Source organism: Pyxicephalus adspersus, chromosome 5 (assembly GCF_032062135.1).
Source record: "Pyxicephalus adspersus chromosome 5, UCB_Pads_2.0, whole genome shotgun sequence".
In the NCBI taxonomy this organism is placed as follows: domain Eukaryota; kingdom Metazoa; phylum Chordata; class Amphibia; order Anura; family Pyxicephalidae; genus Pyxicephalus; species Pyxicephalus adspersus.
In genome coordinates this window covers 34,447,366-34,466,764 of record NC_092862.1, presented here as the reverse complement: position 1 = coordinate 34,466,764, position 19,399 = coordinate 34,447,366, and the positions used below count along the sequence as shown (strand labels likewise).

Here is a 19,399-nt window from a genome sequence, read left to right as displayed (position 1 = left end):
ATGGATCTTATTTTATCCCAGAAACACCAATGATATAGAGTTGATTTTATCCCACTGGTATAACTGATGAGTCCTCTGACACCAATGATGAGGAGTTTTTTTAATATATTTTTTATTGAGATATATTCAGTTTCATTGAAAACAACAATTTCAAGAATTATACAGAACAGATAAAAACATTTGTTACATAAAACAAATAATGCAAAAATGTACTATGTGTCTAAAAACCAGGTACCTCATTTTACAGTTTTATACGTATAACAAAAAACATATTTATGTGTTTTACTTTTTGCTTATACACCTGTGCACATGACACAATAGTACTTTGGGACCGAGTCCAGAATCAAAGATGGCCGCTTTACGCATGACGTACATGACAGCGTCTTCTCCAGTACGCGCCCCCTTTGACGATCGGCAGTATGGCGCACGTCCAGTGACGTAAGGAGAAGTTGCCGCCGCCGGGGCTGACGTTGCAATTAGCAGTGAATGTTACCGGCAGGCTGGACACGTGACAAGGCAGACTACACGAGCGGGAAGTTGTGAGGTTTGATGTAAGTAGTGTTGGGAGGGGGAGGTCAAAGTATTGTCCGCTTGTCACAGCTGTCACAGCGGCGGCACAGGAGGAAGGTGAGCGCTATATTGAAGGTCAGTAATGAGGCGGCCGGGGAGCTCCGTCACTGCACTGCCAGGCCATCCATAGGCATTGTATAATATTGTCCTCTATGGGGGATGGCTGCAATATTGAAACTTCTGTAAAGAGAACCTGTCACCAAGGTACAACAAATTAAAGCTTACCTAAACTCAGAAATGACACTTTACATAAAAGGGTGGACAACCATTTTATGTAAGGTAAAAACTGTTTGTTTTATAAAAAAGGGTGCAGCACCTCCTCTAATGAATGGGAGTGCAGAGCCTCCCGGGCTACCTACGTCACGCATCCCGGGAGGCTCTTAGGTGCCCCCTCTGCTCGTGCCCGAGCATCTCAAGCATGCGCAGAAGGAGCCTTTTCATGGGGAAAAAAAATCGCCAATCTCACGCATGCGCAGTGAGATGTAGGATTTCCATCCTACGTCACTGGATCTCGTGCCTGGGTCGGATGATGTAGTATATAAAACCCAGAAGAAGAGATGAAGATGGCGGCACCTGGAGCGCCGTCCCTGGGATGACGCGGGCCCCCATGCAAGACACCCCCGAGATGGATCAGACTGTGCTGCGGGATTGAAGGTAAGAGTATTTTTTTTGGGGGGGGAGCAGTTTTTAGTTTAGTTCCTCTTTAAGTTTTTTTTAATGGATATTTTATTGGATGATTGAGAATATTTACCTTTATGTATTAATATTAATCCCCATCAATACATCATATGGGTGTGTCAGATCTGCAGTATAAGCTATAAGTATAAGCCGCACGGCCTGGGATTAGGTTATCGAGCCAATCAACTTCAATAAAATTGCAGAAAACATTTATTATAAGGTGACGACCTCTGGTATTATCTGAGGGGTTCTTCTTCATTCCATACATGCAGCATTTCTATCCCTCACATCATGTATTCATATTGAACTTGATAGCTAATGTGACCCCTCGGGGATAGTCAATTCTCTGCTCATCATAGCCCACCTCTCTTCTAAGAGTGTCAGCGCTGGCCCAGCTCTCCCACCCCTTCACTTGTGTGTCCCCACATAACTGTTAATGTAGAGAAGGGAACTATTATAGTAATATAAAAGTGAACGCTCTGCTGAGGTTTCTGATTTATCTAAAATGCTGACGTTCAGCCTCTCTCGGGGCTTGCAGAGGTTTACACAGGAGAGGCTTTTACAGGTAAATACAATACAGATAATACGTTTTGTGGCTGGTTCTCTTTACAGTTCGCTGTTGCAGATCTTAGTACTGTACAAAAGGTAAAAAAGTTATTATCAATAGTCTTTATATAGCGCCAACATATTACACAGCGCTGTACATTAAATAGGGGTTGCAAATGACAGACTAATACAGACAGTGATACTGGAGGACAGGACCCTTACCCGAAGAGCTTACAATCCAGTAGGTGGGGGAATTATGTAGCACAATAGGAGGGGAGATATATAGTGGTGGGAAGTAGTGAGGGTTTAGGAGACAGAAGAAGATAGGTAGGCAAGTTTTGAGAGCTCTTTTAAATGAGCAGAAAGTAGGAGCAAGCCGAATAGGACGAGGAAGACCATTCCAGAGAATTGGAGCAGCTCTAGAAAAGTCTTGGAGCCGTGCGTGTGATGAGGTTGCTGGTAATTCTCAAAATTCTTTGTATTTTTGCTCTAGTTTTGTTTTTATTTTGGATCCTGATGGACCATTGGAAAGATGGGTGCGGCCATCTTCTCTTCTTCCTGTTCTTCATCCTACGTCACCCGACCCAGGCGTGAGATTGGGTGAAATAGAATGAAAAATAAAATTTGCTGATCTCACTGTGCATGCGTGAGATCGACAAATTTTTATCTTTGCACAGAAAGGCTCCTTCTGTGCATGTCTGGTATACTCGGGCTTGCGCTGAACGAGCACCCAAGAGCCTCCCGGGATGCATGACGTAGGTATCCTGGAAGGCTTTCCGCTCCCATTCATTCATTCATTCAATTAGGGGGCAGTGCTGCCGAAAATTCTGAGTTTATGTACACTTTAATTGTTAAACTCCTTTCTTCCAGTGCCACATACAGGCCAGGATGTTGATATGAATTGTATCATTTTCTGACTCCTTTATTCAAACCTTACTAAACAGGGACCAAACATGACCATTGATGAGTAAGAATCCTCCTGTACTTGTCATCACTGAGGAGACCGTTGATAATGACCAAATTCTCAACTCCTCAGACTTACAAATGTAGCCCCAAACCTGCAGAGAACTCTCCACTATCTTGACCGTTGGCCCATACTCCATCAGCAAGGAAATTGCCTTCTATTTCAACTTTGGACTTTTGTGCTGAGAACCTGTTGACGTTTTTCTGCGTTCCAGTAGTTGTGTTATGGTGTGTAGGGGAGTCGGTTCACCTTGCTTCAACTTCAGAGGTTTCAGCTGCAAGTCTTCAGTGAAGACCAATTCTGACCAGACTTGTCCAGTCTGTATATGGGTGTACCAGTTTCCCATTGATTTTTGTGAAATTTAAACTGATCACCCCATTTGATATCTGCTTTTTCCTTCTCATTAGATATATCAATTAGATTTCTACCATTTTCATATAGAAACAAGGAGGTTTTGCTAAACATTCAATCTGGAACAAACTTATAATAGAGAAAGAGGCATAACATGTTTTTTAATTTTATTTAGGAAAAGTCCATGCCTTGGAGTACCAAGGAAAAGTACAGCTGGGGGGGGGGGGGAGTGCTGGAAATGCCAGATGCGGCCAATGCAGAACTAAATTTTATGAGTGGCCTCGCCTCTGAAACCCCCTCTTCATTGAAATAGCGCCGATACCAAAACTCCTGGCGTTATTTGCGTCTATAAAACATTTCATTGCGGGGCTACACATAGGCAGAAAGCCCGCTGGTCTATAGACGCAAGTGATACCAGGAATTGTATTAACGGCACTATTTCAATGCAGCAGCGGCCAGCTGCGGTTCATATAAAGGATTCCTTTGGGGGCCAAAAAAAAGGACATTGGGGCCAGATTTGGCCCCCAGGCCAGAGTTTAACACCCCTGATCTAAGAGAACAGACTTTTTTTTGTAACTCAGAAGTTGCCTATAAGAGCAGCACATTTGGACTGTCTGATTTTTCCTTGAAGTTTCCTTGTAATGTGAGCAAACAGTAATGCAGAAAGACCAGCCTGTGTTTTGTAACTCAGTCTTATTGTTGGGCAAGATTTTTCTTTCATTAATCAAACTTTAGCAAGCTCAACTTGTTAGAGAATGGCTTTTCTTCACTCCGTTTTATTGCTCCTTCTCAAATAAATCCTTTACAATGTAGATGAAAATTAAACCAATAAAATATCTTATTGGTTGTTAGCTGCTACTTGATGGAATTGTTCAATCATTCTATGGACCATATGCCTGAAACTGAATGACACCCCAGATATTGATTTAGAGTTTTTCTCTTTTTGCAGTTGGAAGGTCACTTTTTTTGTTTTTTTTTAATAAGTGTCTAAAACGTACACAGTGCCGTTTATAATTAGTATTTGTAATATTTTATTGTTTTTTAGGGATTTTACAACATATCTTGATGAAAGATGGAGAGTCATGTACAACTATAATTTTCAAACGATCTAAGAGTTGAACATATCTTTCAATTGTACAGAAATTTTCAGTATTTTCATCAGGAAGTTTTGATAATCTAGTAATCTTATCAACTTTGTGTGAATCAACATCATTACAACCATATATTTTATAATTTCTCCAGTAAAGAAATGCTGTATGGCTATCAAGTTCACTAAACTTGTTTTTTTTGTCTTGATATTATATTGAAGGCTGAACTTCCCTCCCTACTCCTCCCATCCAATGGGATTTATGGGTATAACTGTATAATTAGATTCATATATCATAATTTGTGTACATTGTCGTGTCCAAACATTGAAAGAGTTCATCCTTTTAAATCTTTATATCGGTAGTGAATTTGGATAGATTTGTGGACATTGTCACCACAAATATGATACAGATGTTTGCCATTTGTGTTTTCTGTTGCCTTATGGTATCATTAGATGCTCTATACTCCTAATCTGTGAGAACAATATATCCATGCCCTAATAAGAGTTTGCTTATTCATTTCCACTTTCATTACTTTTTCCGATTACAATCACATGACCTCATTCTTGCGCTCACATAATTATGAAAAAATCAAAGATCATTTGAGATCCAGCATTTATGGCGGTGGTAAAAATCCATGCAATGACACTAAATTACTGTGACGCAACCACTACAGTCTGTTATCCTTTACTTATTACATCTAATGAAAAATAACTGACATCAAATTGCAGTCACGTGTGTAGCGTTTGCACATTCTCTGTGTGTTGCATTTTTACATTTAACCCCTCTTCACCTTTTTGTCCCTTTAAGGCTGGGTCTACACAGATGGTTTTAAAAACGCATGTGAACGTTCCTACCGCATTTGTATGCGTTTTAATGCACTTTTATTAGTGTTTTAAGGCTTGCCTTTAAACCTCAGGAAAATGTGCGGCGTTTCCCCACGTTTACGTTTCAACTCCTTTAAAGGGGTGAAATTGTAATAAGAGGGAGTGATTTTTTTTTTTTTTTTTTTTTTGTGGAGCATGGTTTAAAAACTATGTATATTTTATATATATATAACTATTGTATATGCCTGTATTTATGATTAAGAGATACATTGTTTATTTTTTCCCTCAGATTACTAAAGTAGGCAGGTAAATTCCTTTCCTCATATGTTATCATTAGAGAGTCGCAGGTCCGGGCGGTTGCCTACACCCATGTGACTCATCCATAACAAGTTGTTCTAGACGCCCTATTAGACTCATCTTTTCTGTGGTCAGTTTTGTACGTGAATCTCATTTTGTGACGGAAAATTTAGCTTCTGCTACGGTGCCAATTTTTCCTGACTAAAGTATAATTATAGCTTGTACTTTATTTGCTGAATGTAAGTAAGCTCTGTATGTAATTTCCAGCTGGCACAAAGAGCTCCATTTAGGAGACTCAATTTCCGTCATTTTTTTTTTCCTGTACGCACTTACTCCTGTAGATGTTTTAACATGTGCACTGAAAGCTGGCTTTCTGTATAATGTTTCCAGCCCTGGTACCTCAGTAGCTTATGTAATATGCAGTAATGGGTATTAGCCAATCATAAATCCTCCTCCTCTGATCCCAGGTTATTAGGTATAAACTACAAAAAGCTGCTGCTCTTTGCACTGTGTAAAAGCTAATAGTGTACAATGTGTGTTTTCCTGGTTGATATAACCTTGACACCGAGTTCACACCGGTGAATTCAAGTATTTTCATCTTGTGTACATCTCTGAGGAACCTGACATTTTTTCTACATATTTTAGTTCAAATCATTCAAAGTACACAAGTATTGTTTGTACAAATTCTTAATCTTGGTCATTTTTATTGTCAGTGAGGAGCTTTCCTCTGACCTGATGATTTTGATATGTTATGACTGTAGGGGGAAATCATGTGATTTAAACTTTTGGGGGGAACCCTCCATTCTAAACATATACAGAAATTAGTTTTCGTTATTTACTAGAGTAGGGGGAGGCTAAAACCCCTATCATATTCTCATTTGTGTCACATTGAAGAGTTCCTCTCCTGGCTGTTAATACTGTTGATACCAAGACACAAAATGAGGTCCTAAAAAAAACATTAAAATCCACGGGCTCCAGTCCTTCCCCCTTCAATCCAAAGCATGTTACTTATATAATATTTATGTTGCAGTGTTGCAACACAGTTGCACATCTGTATCTGTGTGTGTTGTGGTGCTCTTTGTTGGAAAAATCCTCCATGTACATTTGCTGCCTATATAAAATAAATATGGCTACTGAAAGTTTGCCAAAAATGACCACTAATATAGCCTCATTCATTTTTTTTCTGTTATTTTAGAGTGTTATCGGGTTGTAGAAGTCTACACAGGTTGAACATGTGTAGCTGATTGTGTGGCCAACGTACACAATATTCTCACGGTAAGTGAACGTAATACCTTTGACGTTTACAGTTGTGAAGCACTGCATTTAGGGGGAAATGTATAGAGCATGTGGCCTGTTTGGCATTCTGGCCTGTATTTTTCTGTGCTAATCAACTGAATCGAAATATATAAAAACTACCTGACCTGCTGCAGCTTCTAATGCATATTGTGAGAAGCTCAATGTGCACTGGAAATAGAGTATAAAATTTAGGTACAGGAGAGGAGCCTGCCTAACTGAAAGGCTGAAGATACAGCTATAATTCAACTTTAAATCTCTTTGTAGATATGTGTAAAAAGTATGTCAAACATGGATTTAAACTGGGAATTAGATTCATAGTCTTACACCTTACTCTGTTGGAGATATTTTGGTTCATCTCCTTTTCTTATACAGCAAATGAAGTAAAGTCTGCAACAAGGACCACAGGGGTTTCTTAATGTAGACCTAAAAGTTACTGTATGACAGTCCTTAAAACTGCTATGCACGATAAATACTCTATTTAGCACACACCTCATACAATTACAGAAAAGTTTTGCTTTAACTTCCCTGACTGAACCAAAGATTCTTTTGTGCCTCGTACGTTCTGCTCCCAGACACTGCAGCTCACATTGGAAGTGTTCAGCAACAAAGGCTGTCAATCCAAGGAATCAGTAGCAACTCTGCAGTGGGCTTTATTAATACAGCAGTAAACTAGTTTACCATGACTGTTATCTGTGAAATAAAGCATTTTTCACATATTGCATGTTTTCAGAACAACTGGCATTCAATAGGAGTTCAAGTGGAAACATTTTTTGACAACTCTGACTCAAGATTCCCTAAAATTGCCACAACTCTGACTCCAAGGCCCTGTTCATAGGTCTTTACTAGTATATACTTTTTTTTTTGCAAAGGTCACAAACTTTTACTCTACACATTCCATTCCACTGCAAATTCTTTATGTTTTGAGGTATGTGGTAACACCTGAACTATTAGAAATGGCTCAGAACTGTTGTGTGCACAGGAAATGCTGAGCTTGGAGCAGCAGCTGTGTCTTTAATATGATTTTAGTTATTGCTTAGGCACCCAGTAGGAAAAACAGTGATATATAAATAAATGTAGTTTTATCCAAGTTGTCTGTGAACTGGTCTAAAAATAGCAGGTGGTTCTCCAAGCACTTTTTCCTATTTATGATTGAACTTATAAGCAGCCTTGCTTTGTCCCTGTCCTTATAGGGCAGCTGCATCTAACGGTTTACATTTATTTTTCCAGCTTGACTATGGAAGAGCAGGCGCAAGCTGTTTATACAGTGCTCATTGTGAAGAGATTAATAGTATCCGATGCTGCACTGGCTGTTACGTTTAGTTAGAATGGTTCTACATCAGGTCGCCCATAATATGGAGTCGGTGAGTTTTGCTTATACTTTGTTAGTTTATGGGGAATCTAACCCCTATATAACCATTAAAAGAATATATGCATAAACCTCCTGTTGTTTTCTGGTTTCTTACCCCATAATCTATTGTTTTCCTTCCAAAATTCTACTGCCATTCTATTCTAAAGAGTAAGAATTCTCATAAAACTGACTTTGAGAGTAATATGTTTGCTGTTTTGGAAAATGTTAGCATGAACATTGTCCAAATCCCAGCAGTTCTCATCTACTTTTCAAATGTTTCAGAAAGAACACTTTACAAAGTTCAATTTCTCAAAATAAAGTTTACACTTTTCAGTAAATCGAACCCATTCATCTCCATCCAATGTCTTGATTCATTACTAGATAAGTAACCTGAAATGCATTTTTTTCCAGGTTCTGTGGTCAGGTAAACCCTACGGTTCATCTAGAAGTATTGTCCGAAAAATTGGGTCAAATCTGCCTATGATACAATCGCCAAGAGTTCACTTCCAGGTATGATGCATTGCAAATTGTGAATGTAAAAAAAGCGTTTACTAAAATTAAAGTCCAGGAAAGTTGTGCACTTGCTGCCTTTGAGCTAAATTGTGTTTGTAGATATAAGTAATGCACATTAACTGCATACAGATTACTGGAAATATACATATTCACCAAAGCAACCCATTAACCCCCCCAGCAGTATTCCTGAGTGTGACTCGTGGTGGATTTTCCGTGCAAAAAAAGACGTCTTTCCTCTTCGATCTTCAGCCGCGAACTGCAGAGAAGATCTCTGGGGTTTCCTGATGACGTTGGTGCGGGCGGGAGGATCGGCGGAAAATTCAAATAATTTTGTATTGGATTCAATACAAAATAGCTGTATTGAGTCCAATACAAAGAAATATTCATTTTATATGTATATATTATTATATTCATATATATATATATATATATATATGTTAAACATGCTACTGTACAGTTATATTACATGTTTAAATATTTTTTTTATTTTTAACAGATTTTTGTGTTTTGTTATTTAATGTTTTTATAATAAAGTTTATAAATGTATTAAATATCGGTGAGTTATGCCTAAGAATTATAGCCTACAGTTATAAATAAATTTCTATGCAAAAAATTGTATCGCTTTTTGAATGGAAATTTGGACAGCATTAGACTGCTAGGGAGGTTAAACATTGTCTTTATTAGAAGGAAAAACATGATACAACGTATAAAAAATGCAGTGTAACAAGTTAGCATTACCTCCATTCACAATATTACACAGCCTCGCCCCTTCCTATTCAACTGTCAAGTGCCAGGACATCTATACTCTAGCTTCTTGCTTTGAGCACAAGTCAAATATTTGTATAAATCCTGGGCCTACTATCCACGGGACTGCATAGGGACACAGGAGTTGATTTGACTATAACATGGTACTTGTAGTTACCACAACCTCCCCACACTGCACAGCTTCTAATTTAAAGTTTTAGGTCGGGCAGATTTAGTATTGTTGTAGTATATTAATGTATTAGCCTAAAACATGTTTCCATGAATAGGAATGCTGTAGATCCTCCAGGTAATGCTTTTTATAGGGCATCTATTAGTGCAGTTTATTGTGACAAAGCAATCAGGTATTTAAATATTTTAAAAAACAGTACACCTAACATATTATTTTGGCTAGAAGCAGGGGAACATTTCTGCGCATTCTGTTCTAATTTTACATACACCTATTATGAGTTTGGAGTAGGCATACCACACCTACTCCTGCCTCTGATTACTACATTAGTTACATTGATGTATCAGATTTGTTACATTGATAAATCATTATAAAGGCAATAAGAAGAGCAGAGACTTTACAATAAGTAGGGAATTTCTTTACCAACAAGCTATTATTAATTCATCTACACATACACTACATTCTGCATTAATATTTATGCAGCCCACTAGCAGTCTCTTAAATGGGCTTTTTAGAATGTAATGAGTTTGATGGTTGTATCGATGTTCATGTATCAGTTTAGATGCATGAAAGCCTGTGTGTAGGTGACAAAAGAATTCATGGTCAGTGTGTTTCTCTGTCCATTTTGTAGGCTGTAGTGGGAGGGATGCCCAAGATCTGACAATGATATCTGTGTGTTATGTAAATAATGCTGCTCATAGAACAATGAAAGTATTGAGCACAAACTGATGGCCATAAAACATTATCTGAAGCTCTTATTCCTAGTAAGTGTGAGCGCAGGTGTGTGTCTAGCTTATATTTTCCTCAGAAATGTAATTGTTTTTGTTCTGGCACATTACATGGGCTAACAACACATACTTTAAAACCAGCAGCCATTAGTCAAAGATTATTCCTGATTGTTGTGAATATTTATTGCTGTAATGAATTGGTGGTTGCTGTGTGACACGTGTAGACTCATTTTGCTTTGTTTTGGATTTGTACAAACAAAAACTGAATGCTGTGTTACAATTGTTTTTTAAGGCCCTTCACCACCAAATACAGCTCACCTGCTCAGTTTCAACTTTTCTTCTCGGCTTAACAATACTTGATCCCCACCTATTGGCTCTTCCCAATGCTGCACAACCTTCCTATCCAAAATCTCCCCACTGGGTCATCGTCTTATTGCTCCACCTCCCTGTTTGATTTTTTTTTCAGGCAGTGAGCCATATTTATAGAGACTTTCACCTGTCCAGCCGCGTGTGGCTTGCTTATAAAAATGATAGCACACACCTTAAAAGGCTAAGCTTTTGCTGTAAAGACTTTTTTTTCCAAAACATACAGAATAGATGGTTGTGTCAAGAAGGGAGGTAAGTATTTGAACTGGTAGACTTTGCTCAGGATTAGGGAAATTTGTTCTGACTTTTCGGGAGGTACTGTGGTCCAAGCACTTCCAAGGTTTCTGGGGTTCATACTAGCTCTGCACATGCCTGCTATATACCGGAGAGGCAGCTGAAGAAAAGCATATGCAAAACTCACAACTGTGGCTTGATAAAAGGCAATGCTGGCAGAGGAACTATGCTAAACATGCTAAAAAATATTTAAGGTTTGTGTATACTTTAAAGGCGTCAATTTGTATGTTAACTAGTGATTCACTGTATATTCAGTTTATATTCAGTGTGTCCCTGTAGAATTTTTTTTGCTGAATTTTGACCAGTCTAATATAAAGGATGTCACATTACATTCTTTCTGTATGCTTATGCTAGGTAGCCCTGTATGTGACTTGGCAAAATCTGCTGTATGTAACCAGTACCGTCTGTTCTTAGCATTCCAAGCAAACAGACATTGTCAGGTGAAATGGAAATCCTCTTCATATAGACAGAGTCAATTTCAGTAGGATAATAAGGGATAAAATGCTGTCCGACATTTAAATATTCATTCATTGGTAGCTAGGACAGAGGACTTTAACAAGGTTTTTCCTCATTTTTCATGTGATGATTATACATTTTTTATGAAGTAATAATGTAGTTGACATGTGAACTGTAAAGAATTTCAATATTCTGTGATCTCTCCTCTCTGCTGCATCCTCTGTATGAAGAAACACGTGTATAGGTCAGTGCTCAGTCCCGAGTGCTGCATGTCTTCCTTTCCATTAATGCGCATGCCTTCAGATCTGTAATTGTGTGTGTGTGTGTGTGTGTGTGTTTTTGAATCCACTTATAATAGATATTAGTTTATTTAGCAGCACACCAGTTATGCTTATTTGCTAAAAAAAAAAAAAAATTAACAAAAATTAAGTTGCAAACTCTGAAACCAAGATTAAGGTGTGTTATTTGTTAACTTAATTTTCAATTGATGATTTGCTGTAATGTTAAGATGTATTTATCTCTAGTAGATGTTCTCATTGCCTGCATGACTCTGTGTTTTCTCTAATAACTGTGTGTATGGTCACTGAAATGTGATTAGATTCTGGAAAAGAGAAATGTCACTGTTCTGAGATACAAGGACTGAGCGTGTCATGTAAGCTTCTCTCATAGATTAATCTGCTAGTTTATGTCCTACTGACAGACATTGTGTGGGTGCCCAAAATTATGGTAACCCCTTAATATTAGATTAGCTCCAGAACTTTGTTTGTATTACATAACAAGTGCTCTTTGAAAAGTATAGCATACCATGCTAAAATGTTAACTCAATTTTCTGCTTGTTCATTGCAGCTTATTCCATATCCTGTGGCACTAAATGCTAACAATCAAAATGGTGCTGTGGTACCGTCTTTTGCGGATGTTGGATGGGTTGCTGATGATGAGGAGGAGGGAGGAGCATTCACAAGGCTAAGGTAAAAATTAAATTTGACTGCGCTCCAGCTTTACCTTTCATCTTACACATACTGAAATTGCTTAGTCTGATTTTATGGCATGGTAGAAGGATCTTGCTTGCAGTGTGCTTTAAAAGCTGCAACAAGTCAGAGCCCACCTCATTTTCTGGCTGGAGGACAGCCAGAATAACCCAGCTCCTTTGCCCCCCAGCCTATCTCTAGCCCACTCCTTGCATTTAGTGGGTTTCAGGTCTTTCAGGCACAGATACTCATCATCCCATTAACCCAGGCATTCTGCATTTAAATGAAATCTGTCAAGAAACAATCTCTTCTTCAATGTGACATACACCTATCATAATATTTTGATGTTTGCATAATTTTACTGAAGAGCCAGCCTTCTTGATTCAGTGATGAAGACCCTTGGAAGGCATATTGAGGCGGTGCAACCTCAATAAGAACTCTCACTTTGCAAATTGGTAATTCATGCAGGTGGTTTTTTCAGAAAGGGACAGGCGACATCTCGTCTGCAATAACTGTTCTTACTGCCCGATTTACGCCTATCTGTCACATTTTGCTGAGCATGTCCAGCATTGATTTCCAGGGAAACCCAGCTTCCCTTGCATATGTTGGGAGCCAATGAAGATGGCTGAAGATGACAAAATAGGGATAGGAGTGTTCTTGCACGTTAATTTACGCCATAAGAGCAAGTAGACCTATGCCTGCTAAGGAGGTACATGTTTTGTTCAGACTATATTGTCAAAGCAAACTGCTTACCCAAAAGTATTTGAATTGCAATCTTCTCTTCAGAGACTTTTATGTGCCCTTTGAAAGAGAACCTGAGGTGTTTGACTCCCCCATATCCCAATGGTTTTTTGGATTTATACAGCTGTATAACATTTCTCGGTATTGACTGAGGAGCGGTATATTAACAAGTAGATTATGATTTCAGCTTGTGCAACCATATTACCAGTTGATGTGTCTCAAAACATGAATGTTGTGTTCACTTGTGTTCTTGTTTGACTAGACAATTTCTTGAGTTCTATTATTACATTTCTTTTATTGTATATATTTTCAATGTAATATATTTATTTTTACTCTAGTGTAAACTCTGTGATCTGTTTCCAGGGCACAGAATCATATACACCACAATCTGTCATTGGAAGATGAGTTGAGTCCCTATGACAGACCAATAAGACGACAGGTATCCATGCCTGCTCTTTTGAAAGAGATGCCAGAGGTCAGAGCACAGCCAGCGGCTAATGAAGAAGCTTTGCAGAAGATCAATGCATTGGAAACAGAACTGGCTAGCTTGAGAGCACAGATTGCCAAGATTGTTACTATCCAAGAGCAGCAGACTGTGACTGCAGGTATTTCTATACAGGGCTAATTATTTATGGTGTAATGTTCCCAGGTCCTCCCCCTTAGTAATTTATTGTAATAGTTAACCTTTCAACTTTTATAAGCTGGTTATTTTAATTCACATCTAAGTTCATAATACTACATAAGTGTTTCTGCAAAAAGTGTATTGAAATTATATTCTTCGTTATGGAGTAGTATTAACTTTTATGTTAAATATAAAATTCTGACATTTTGATAAGACATAAAGTAAAACTCCAATAAGAACAAGAACATCTGCGTGTAATATTTGTAAGATAGACTCCCTTTAGGGGTTCAGGTTCAAAGATTTCACTGGATTATCTGAAAGAAATAGGGGACCATTCTGCGCAGCCTTTAGGAGAGGCCAATGTGGCAATGAGGTTTTTACAGTACCATTGACACCAACAGCAATCTATAAAACACCCCCACTTCCTTCAGAGTGTATTTTCTAGGTTGTGGTGGATTTTTGTTTTGATAAATGTATAGAACTATGTTTTATCTGAAAATTTTGCATTGGATCCAGGTGCAAGTATAAGTAATGAATAGGCGGAACTCTGTAAGGAACTAAATGCAGTTTTAATTGAATATAATCAGTTTTTGGGAACACATGGGTCTCCTTTTTAAAAGTATAAGCGATATGAATCCTGTTGACCTATTCAAAATGTGCATCCCATAATTGCTGTTTGTAGGGAAGAGCAGGGGTGGCATTTAGTTAGCCTAAAAACCAGCAAGTGATTGAGCTTTCTGGCTATGTTAAATGTCAATTTTTTTATGCATAATTTAAGGAAATTAATTGGTAAATGTTTATGGGAATTGAATGTAATACATAACTTCCTAACTTAAATACATAACATAAATTACTAACTTCCTTTTTAACACAAATTTATAGGTTCAGTCCCAACACCTCTTTCACCTGGTGCTGCTCCACCACCCACTATTGGCGCACCCCTGCCTCCACCACCCCCGCCTCCACCACCTCCTCCACCACCTCCTGCTTCTCTTCACAGAAGTATCTCTGCCATTGACCTTATTAAAGAGAGAAAAAACAAGAAGAACAATCTAGAAACAGTGGTAGACAGCACACCAAAGAATCCAGAGATGCCAAACATGTTGGATGTTCTAAAGGACATGAACAGTGTGAAGTTACGCTCTGTGAAAAGGTAACTCATACTTATGGCATACTTGTCCCTGCCTATGTTCTCCTGATCCCTATTTGTGTATATTTTAGACATAGTAACCATGTTGGCAGGGAATTCAGGTAAATTTGTAAATTGCCCCCACCTTATCTTGCTGATATGTTTGTTATTAAGGTAATTGGAAGTCCTAGGCTACGTACACATGTGCAATAATTATCTTTGGAAAATGAATGATTAACAACCGATCAACAATTATTCACTAATGTACATACACTAGGTACGATTGTTTGAATAATGCAGGAAGTGACGTGTACTGGAGAAAGTGTACCCCAGAAACATCCATAATCACTGAAATACAGTACACACAATAGATAGCGAGCAATTGTCGCCCGATACGCCAGGACGGTCATTAATTTGCAGCGACATTTCTCGTTCATCGGCCACTTTTTTTTAATGATTATCGGACGATTGGTCGTTACACGTTTGTTTTCAACGATAATAATTGCACGTGTGTACGTAGCCCTACATAGCCCAGATTTACCTAACTGATGCCAGATCTGTCCTTGCATGGTCAGCATTGGATTGGTATTTTTGGATCTGTACTCCATGTGCCATACTGGACCACAATGAATATCTCTAGGATGTAATTTACATGGACAAGCAAAGTTTTTTCAGGGGATGCAGTAACATTCTTTCCCTGTTCTGTTCATGTTATTCATCACGCTTCCTTTTTTTAATTTTCTTTTAACCAGTCCAGGCTTCTTTTCTCTTGCTATGCAATCAGTAGCACGGTGCTGGATTGCCAGGTACCTTGTGTTGTTTTTCTTTTCGTTTTTGTTTTTTTGCTTGACTTGGGTGAATATTGTTATAGTGTTCCAGGGCTGATGTGTTGCTGTGTGTACATTTTCTGGAAGTAAATCTGGCTAAAAAGAGTACCTGGTAAACATTGTCATTGGAAAGCCTCCAGTAAAGCAAACTGCATGGATTTGTTGTTGGATGCAGTCTGATTTAATAAAATATTATTTGGATAGTCTGTTTATTTGCTTCCAGAAATGTTTGTGTTTTTTATAATTGTGTGGTGATGTATCTGCCTATTGTTTAAAGTAGCATACAGTGTGATAGAGAGATGAGGCTATTTTTTTAGAATGTGCAAAAAAATCAGGTGAAGTGGTAAATCGAATACCAGCTGGTTAGATCTTGGGACTTTTCCACTGCAGGGATGAGGAGTTACTGTACGCAGCACATCCTATACAGTGCAATGCATGGCTTGGTCTTGTCATATGTTGTGTATATAGTGCATTTGCGGTGCTATGGCAAAAGAATAAACAACTTTGATTTGTGACATTATATGTGCTTCTGCAAGGCATCGGTGTGAATGATGTCTAACAAGACTTCTTGTCAACAAGCAGACAATTTAAAGTAGTAAAATAGTAACTATGTTCAACCCAGAATTATTTTTAAAAGTGGGTGGCAGCCCTTGTATTGTGACCCAACTCTTCAGTAACCACCCAAAAACAACCAGGTTTTTACTGAAGAACCGGGTGGTGAGCCCTGCTAAAAGGGGCTAAGGAGATCACGAAGTTACAGTAGAAAATGGGTGAAAGTGCAAAAGAAATACCAAGCTGGCAAAAAAAACTGCTCCAATGTCACACCCAGTTTCTAGCAAGGGTTGAAAATCGTTCCTATAGAGAACTGTGAGAAGTTTCAGTTTTACCTGTTTTTTTGTAGAATACCTGAAGGGTCCAAGCCAAGGCCGAGTGATCCAGCTGACCCAGCAACTCTTATTGCTGAAGCTCTAAAGAAGAAGTTTGCATACAGATATCGAAGTGACAGCCATGGGGAATCTGATAAACCCTTTCCAAAAAAAGAGCCAAAGCAAGCTGCAGAAACACCTATGGTAAGGAAACATTTGTTATTTTATCTAGAATTATTCTCTATTTTTGCTTTACTATGCAGTCTACTAATTTTTTTTTAAAGATAACAATAATAGGAAAATTGAGAAATCAGGGTTCTTCCAGAGGTTGCTAGGGGTTCCTTGAGCAGTTTGTGCCCCTTAGGTCAGTTTAAGTGACGCCACTGATCTTTTCGAGTATGTGTAGGGGTGACATTCTTACCACAGGCCAGCAATATAGGAGGCATTTATCCCACTGACCACCACACCAATGTACTGTGACCTGTGGCTATAGTAATTGTAGCAGGGATTCTCCAGGACCTGTATGTTATTGCAAGGGTTCCCCCATGTTAAAAAGTTGAAAAACTCTGCACTATGCAGTAACTACAATTTTTTTTTTTTTTTTTTTTTTTTTTGCAGGTGCAAAAGTCTAGTAGAGCAGTTTATTTAACATGTTTTTGTATTGTATTGCTGGTAAAGTTTGCTGTTTTTAAGTGTTTGCAATTGGCACCAATTAAAATCTATAGAGGCGGCAGACCTGGTGGCTGGGGTAGCTAATGATTAGTAGAGTAGATTGTATTAGTAGAGTAGCTCTGATTTTTCTCCGTCATGTGAATAATCAAAGAGACTTTAAACTGATGAGTGGTGAGGAATAATTATATTTGTAATAACTACTTGTTTTGGTATTTTTTTCAGTTTGGGCCTCACATGCTAAAATCAACAGGAAAAATGAAAACCCTCATTAAATCATCAAATTCCTGAGAACAGCGAACATCTTTTCCAGTTTCTGGCTTTTAACAATGACTTGAAGAATTACAGACCAGATGTGCAATCTATATTTTATTCTTAAGGGATCTTGTGACTCGTTCACATCCGCATAACACTAAATATTGCCATGCCAATTTGTGGTGGATAATGCAGCATGGCCTAAATAAACAGTACTGGTGATATCTCTAATTATACTGGGAATACTGTACAATGCTGCAGGAGTTTGGTACATTGATGGGTGGACGTCACCTTCACTTACAATCGGGCACTTTATATTATATAAGGTGTTTTAGCACATCATAATTTTATTTTCACAAATGTAGAAATTTCTGAATTCCTTCCTCATGGTAAGCAACTGTTTTTAAACTTTCTTAAAGTGCTTTTCAGCATGGTTGGAACTCAGGAATTATTCTTTAAAGCAACTTTCTGCATATTTATAATTGATTTGTTTTGCAGATATTAGTTTTATGTGTTAGTATCAACAGGATTTTTCATTTTTTGTAAAGTCCATTACGTTGGTGGGCGCTTTTAGAGTTCAAGTGTTTGTAATATTGTAACATTATGAATATGGGAGTGTTAGAAGCTTGCTTCGGTTATCTTTCATTAGTATAGCAAGCTTATGGATGCATCTGAATAGCAGTGCATTGTACTGAACAAGCAATCTTCCCTTTATTCTGGAATGTTCCTGTTGGTGTTATGTTGCTTGTTTAGAGCTTTTCTGCATGACATGATCATCACATTTATAAATAAACTGGCAATCCCTACTACATACCATCATTGATAGTGGTAGTCTGTGTGATTGCCACATAACAGACCACTTTGATAGTGGTTATAGGCCACAATAGGAAGCTGTGGTCTCTGTTTCAAACACCCCGATCACCACTTTTGCTACAATTGCCTCTTTACAAAATTGACATCTGCTAGTGAACTGAAAAGTCCATGTGCCACTTCCAAATATGACGATAAATTACTTAATTGAATGGAGTCCCTAAATTCTGTATATGTAAGGGAAAAAAAAAAGTTTATTACAAAAAACTATTTTGTAATCTGAGTCATTAACTTCTGGGGTCAAAAACCAACCTAGATCTATGCAACAAAACTGAGATTATATTAGGACAGCGTCTACACCTATCCTAGTTATCTCTCCAGCAAATACTGACCATAAGTATTATGTCATGTCTTGCCAGTTCTGTTACAGAGATCTGTATTTATTGTTGTATGGAATACATACATTGGAAAGTATAGAAATGTGTCTGCAATAATACAGGTACCTGCTGTATTTCAGTTACGTCTATGAAATATGTTCTATATTGCTGCTGTTTTTCTCTCTGTGTAAAGCTGCAGCTTTGTCAGTATACAGTTCTAGGAAATTAAAATGTTGAATACATCTTGTTTATTGGTACTCTTAAGCTATTGAAGTGATGTTTGTGAGTATAAAATTGTAATAATAATAATAATTGTGGTGTACTGGGAAGTCACTCTTAGATCATCATTACAAATATGTGACCAGCTCCGCTATCTGTGGTGAAGTCTTCAGTCTGTAATAGGGAATATATTATGTACTGGTGTAGACTGTATCCACACTAGAAGGATCCAAAACAGTAATACCGGTTATTTATTGATTGCATATACCAAGCTCACATATGCAGACTTTGTTTTCCAGCTTCTAAGGGCTAAAAGGTCTCCTTGTTCCCGAGTTTTTTTTTTCATGGTACTAATTTAATAATCTACAAATGCAACAGGAAAAAATGGACCCCCTGTTGAATAGCTGTGGCAGATGTTGATGGCCAGGAATTAGATTAGATTAGAATAGACTTCCTTTTTAGTTTAATTTGCACCATTCTTCTGAAACTTACAAGGACCTATTTAGCTTGTGTTTCCTTTACTGGGTTATACTTTTTATATCTTTTCAGTACAGAATCTGCAAATATGATGCAGAGAGCATCTTACTCAAGGAAGCTTGGGAGTGTAGATCCTAATGTCAGTGTTGTGTTCTGAATTATCACATTTCAGAAGCAGATCTGTAAATA

At 38.0% G+C, this 19,399-nt stretch overlaps 1 protein-coding gene across 6 annotated transcripts; it reads left to right on the top strand.

Moving 5' to 3' along the window:
- Window positions 1–416: 416 nt before the first annotated feature.
- MTFR1 (mitochondrial fission regulator 1) lies at window positions 417–18,756 on the top strand. Of its 6 annotated transcripts, XM_072411117.1 has the most exons (11): window positions 417–551; window positions 6,514–6,593; window positions 7,345–7,459; window positions 7,842–7,975; window positions 8,374–8,472; window positions 12,097–12,218; window positions 13,323–13,564; window positions 14,464–14,734; window positions 15,463–15,516; window positions 16,439–16,607; window positions 17,298–18,756. In XM_072411117.1, the coding sequence occupies exons 4-11, from the start codon at window positions 7,910–7,912 to the stop codon at window positions 17,361–17,363; spliced, it is 1,089 nt and encodes a 362-aa protein (XP_072267218.1). In that variant the 5' UTR covers window positions 417–551; window positions 6,514–6,593; window positions 7,345–7,459; window positions 7,842–7,909; the 3' UTR covers window positions 17,364–18,756. The 6 variants fall into 6 exon arrangements, with proteins under 6 accessions (XP_072267218.1, XP_072267213.1, XP_072267219.1 ...); XM_072411112.1 differs by lacking the exon at window positions 7,345–7,459; XM_072411114.1 differs by lacking the exon at window positions 7,345–7,459 and having other exon boundaries at window positions 431–645.
- The last annotated feature ends 643 nt before the right edge of the window (window positions 18,757–19,399 follow it).

Excerpts from the sequence above, each read along its gene's own strand:
- MTFR1 (XM_072411112.1), top strand. The coding sequence starts at position 7,910 with ATGCTGCACTGGCTGTTACGTTTAGTTAGAATGGTTCTACATCAGGTC. Across the intron at positions 7,976-8,373 it reads TCGCCCATAATATGGAGTCG|GTTCTGTGGTCAGGTAAACC; the intron begins GTGAGTTTTGCT and ends ATTTTTTTCCAG. Across the intron at positions 15,517-16,438 it reads GCACGGTGCTGGATTGCCAG|AATACCTGAAGGGTCCAAGC; the intron begins GTACCTTGTGTT and ends GTTTTTTTGTAG.